A 3,764-nucleotide genomic window follows, 5' to 3' on the forward strand; every position below is an offset into this window, starting at 1 on the left:
GCTCATCACAATAATATGTATGCACATATGATGGTGTGTGTGGGTGCACTTTGTATTAATATAATTGTGGCTGTAGATGATTTTTACATGTGGCTGTACTTTGTATTATCAATAAGGTGTCTGCACATATTACAATGTGTTGACTTATACCGTTTTATTGAATTAGTATGCATACCTATGTTAAGGTATGTGGAGGTATTTTCTTTTTGAAATGCTGCATACACGAATGTTTGTGTGTACGGATAAATTTTCACATTAAAGACATAACATCTACACATAATTTGGTAAATGTAAGCTTATTTTACATCACAAATGTGTTTGCTCAGTTGTTGGCTTGTGTGAAAGTATTTTTTGCATTGACATCCATACACAATTGATAGTTTGGACGTATATTTGTATTGCTGAAGATGTGTTGGCATGGGCGTGTATATCGTTATATTATTAAGTATGGTCTTTATACCAATGTTGAAGTGGATGATTGTACCTATGTATTATTGCTTTGGTATTTATATATAATACGATGGTTGTTTATCTCTCTCTGTTGGTGACGGGTCACTTTTGACTCGGTCTTTGTAGCCCGCCGGCAGGGCTGGCTTTTGGGCTATGTCAGTAGCCCAAATACCTTTTCTTGGCAGAATATATATATATATTTTGCTCGAGTATTATGTCTTCTTTTGTCTTGAGGAAAGTCTTGGGACGCTACATTGGTGGTAGCGGAAAGCAAACCTGATCCCAAAGGTTTTGTAGCCTGATTTTCACTGCTGCGTGATAAACTTCAGCGGAGCGGAAGAAGTACATATGCTACGGATGGGAGAATGGTGATGACTTCAAACAGAAGGGCTGAAATTGACGTCTACTTTCAGCATCCACCCCAGTGCCGTGTTCTGCAGGAAAGATATTAACAGCTGAAGCAATACTAGGCGTGAACCATCTGAGAGCTTCGTTACAGACTTCCCCTACCGCACCTGCGTAGAGCTGTTAATGAAGTGAATTCTCGGTACCTCCTCCATTTCTTTACTAGCTGAATAGAGCATAGACAGGTATGGCTGCGCAGCCCTGAAGTGGGAACAACGTGGCAAGGAGAAACAGACGCGCAACCCATCCTCCCACTGACCTGTATTGCATCCCATCACTCCTTACACAAATCTGCTTTTAGGCCAGCACAATGCCCCGTTCCTGACTCCGGTTCCCAAACTGAACTAAACTCAATCTCCGGTTAAATTAACAGGGGGGATCAGTGACGTTGCGTTAAGTATCTCCTCAGTTGCGTAGAAATTTGGTGACTGGCACGGCCGGATCGCAGATGTTTCTTTACACCACCGGTTACGTTGTAATGGCTGATGCAGGAGGTTGACCAAGGGGCGCGCCGGAGACGGCACTAAAAAGAGGAGAGAGATTGTGTAATGTGATGGTTGTTTATCTCTCGGTTTTGGTGGCAGGCCACTTCTGGCTCAGTCTTTGTAGCACGCCGGTCGGGCTGGCCTTCGGAACATGCCAGCGGCCCAAATGCCTTCTCTGTGAAGAATATATATATTCTGCCCGAATATTATGCTTTTCGTCTTCGGGGGAGTATCGGGACGCTACGTACGACCATGCTTCGCGTAACTGAGGTCGGTCTTTATATCTACGTTAATTGTTGTTTTTTATTATTGAACATAACATAATTTGGGAGGTGTGAGTATAAATGTGTATCGTTGTAATTTCATCTATATATAAGTTGGTAGGCGTTATAACAACCTTCATTACAAATATTAGTTAATGCAACGTAAGGCTATGAAAGGAAGAATGTCTGTATGATCAGAATCTCTGTGATGTTGCAGACAGATAAATTTGAGAAAGGAAATTTGGCAGCCCTCACACAGGCGTTGGACAAGACTTAAATGGAATGGATTCACCGACCGTTGGAAAGAAACGGTTCCGCATCTCTACGAATAACTGGGGACCATGAAAAGGCGATATTTCCAAAAGCTTTGGATAGCAATTCAGTATTTTATGTTTGAAAAACCGGAATAAGGATATCAAACACGGGTGTTGATACTAGTCTCCCTAGTAAAATCAAATGCTTGTAATCGCCTAAATATTTGTCTTCGCAATGGTGCTTAAGGATGCGATGGTTCTAAATGTTGCGCACTCTATGAGGCCAGAAGTATGGTATCAGGTCCACTGTACTTCTTCCCTGAGTCCAAGTTAATAATGGAAAGGGAGAACTGTAATTCATTATACCTAGCCGGACACAGTTTAGTGTAATACAATGGTGGTTTATCCCTCGGTATTGATGAGGCACCACATTTGTACTCTGAATTAGCCTTCTTGTACCTCGCTGGTTATGCTGGCCTTTAAGCCATGCCAGTAGCCCAGACACCTTCTCCGTGTTGAATACACACTTTCTGCCTAAGCATTGTCTCTTCTTCCGTCTTCAGGGAAAGACCGCAAGCTATTTCTAAGCATAGAATCTGAGTCTGCAGATCCTGTCAAAGTGTACCTGGTTACAGTCTAGTAGAGAAAGTCAGATTATGCATCCTATTTTAGGACCAAAGTTAGTACACCGGTACTCAGAATTGAGGGTTAAGGGTATCGTCACCAATGAAAGAATTATGATCATGTTCCTGATTTGGCTTAAAATCTACCCAACCTTTGTTAGACTACAAGAAAAGAATAAACATATATATGTTTTGAGGCATTATTGCTTAAGCAAAAGCAAATTTTACAAGTTTTTTTAAATGTAGATTGATGATTTTACCTAAGATGTTTTTTAAATACATTTTAGATAATCAGTGTTCAGTAATCTGTTCTATATTTGTAAGCCTGCACTTCGCACAAGTTTGTTTGAGTTAATTCGAACGGGGCGGCTTATTCCGGGTGGTGTTTCTGTTGATGCGCGGTCGTTTGTCCATTGCTATGCAGCTAACTGGTGGGAAGTTGTATTCCGCGCCAATCGTAAGAGGTTTTATAATCCATCGATCCTGACAAGTGCCCTTGGAGGTTAAAATCACTGAAGTCAGCTTGTCAATGGAACCAACTACTGCCTCAATGCGCCGCTAAAGATGCTTGAAGTAGCGGATCTTGTGGATTAAACACGGTAATAGGTTTTGACATCCTCGAATCCACAAGGTCCTGCCTTACCACGGAGGCGAAATAAGGGTGTATAGGAGCAAGATTGCTGCCGCTTGGGGTGCTCAAACTCAATTCTATTCTCTAAAACCCTTCTATCTTTACATTTTTCTGTCTAATGTTGGTCAACAGTCCAGTTTTCCTGTTTTTATTGTTTAGGTGCTCGAAATCCGATGAAACGACTTGTTCTTTCATTGGCTTTTACTGGCTAGCAATAATTTTTTTTTAGACTGTCTTTCTCTATTTTTCCCTAAACATTGATGTTATTTAATTGCTTTATCAATTTCATAAGTTATGCTTGCTGCTTGGTTGTTAGGCACAAACATGGCTGGTAAGTCATGCTAGTGTAGTACTTGAACTGTACCCACTATCGTCAATTAGCCAAATGTGGCAATTTATTGTTTCGTTTAACTATGTGTCGAAATACACAGACACTTGGGTCTACGAAAATTGTACTTTTTCTCTGCAGCACGGCCTTCGCGTCATGCTTATAACCTCCAGGAGGGTTAACGCGGTTCCGTAGGGGTTAAGCTTTGCGTTCACTTCTAAGTTCTTACCGTTTACCCACTTAGGAGCTGCTCAGCTATACCTATCTGGGTCTCGCCTAGCTAGTAGAGAAGTGGCGGAGGTATCGCGAGTCCACACAGTTGATA

The 3,764-nt window shown here is 41.5% G+C and overlaps 1 protein-coding gene across 1 annotated transcript; it reads left to right on the forward strand. All coding sequences in view use genetic code 11, as the record gives it.

Moving 5' to 3' along the window:
- Window positions 1–15: 15 nt before the first annotated feature.
- Window positions 16–2,835, forward strand: EGR_11052 (hypothetical protein; the record flags this gene model as incomplete). Its single annotated transcript, XM_024500301.1, has 4 exons — window positions 16–185; window positions 296–344; window positions 381–445; window positions 2,727–2,835. The coding sequence occupies 4 exons, from the start codon at window positions 16–18 to the stop codon at window positions 2,833–2,835; spliced, it is 393 nt and encodes a 130-aa protein (XP_024345285.1).
- Between the last annotated feature and the right edge of the window lie 929 nt (window positions 2,836–3,764).

This window comes from Echinococcus granulosus (genome assembly GCF_000524195.1).
Source record: "Echinococcus granulosus chromosome Unknown EG_S00350, whole genome shotgun sequence".
Lineage (NCBI taxonomy): Eukaryota > Metazoa > Platyhelminthes > Cestoda > Cyclophyllidea > Taeniidae > Echinococcus > Echinococcus granulosus.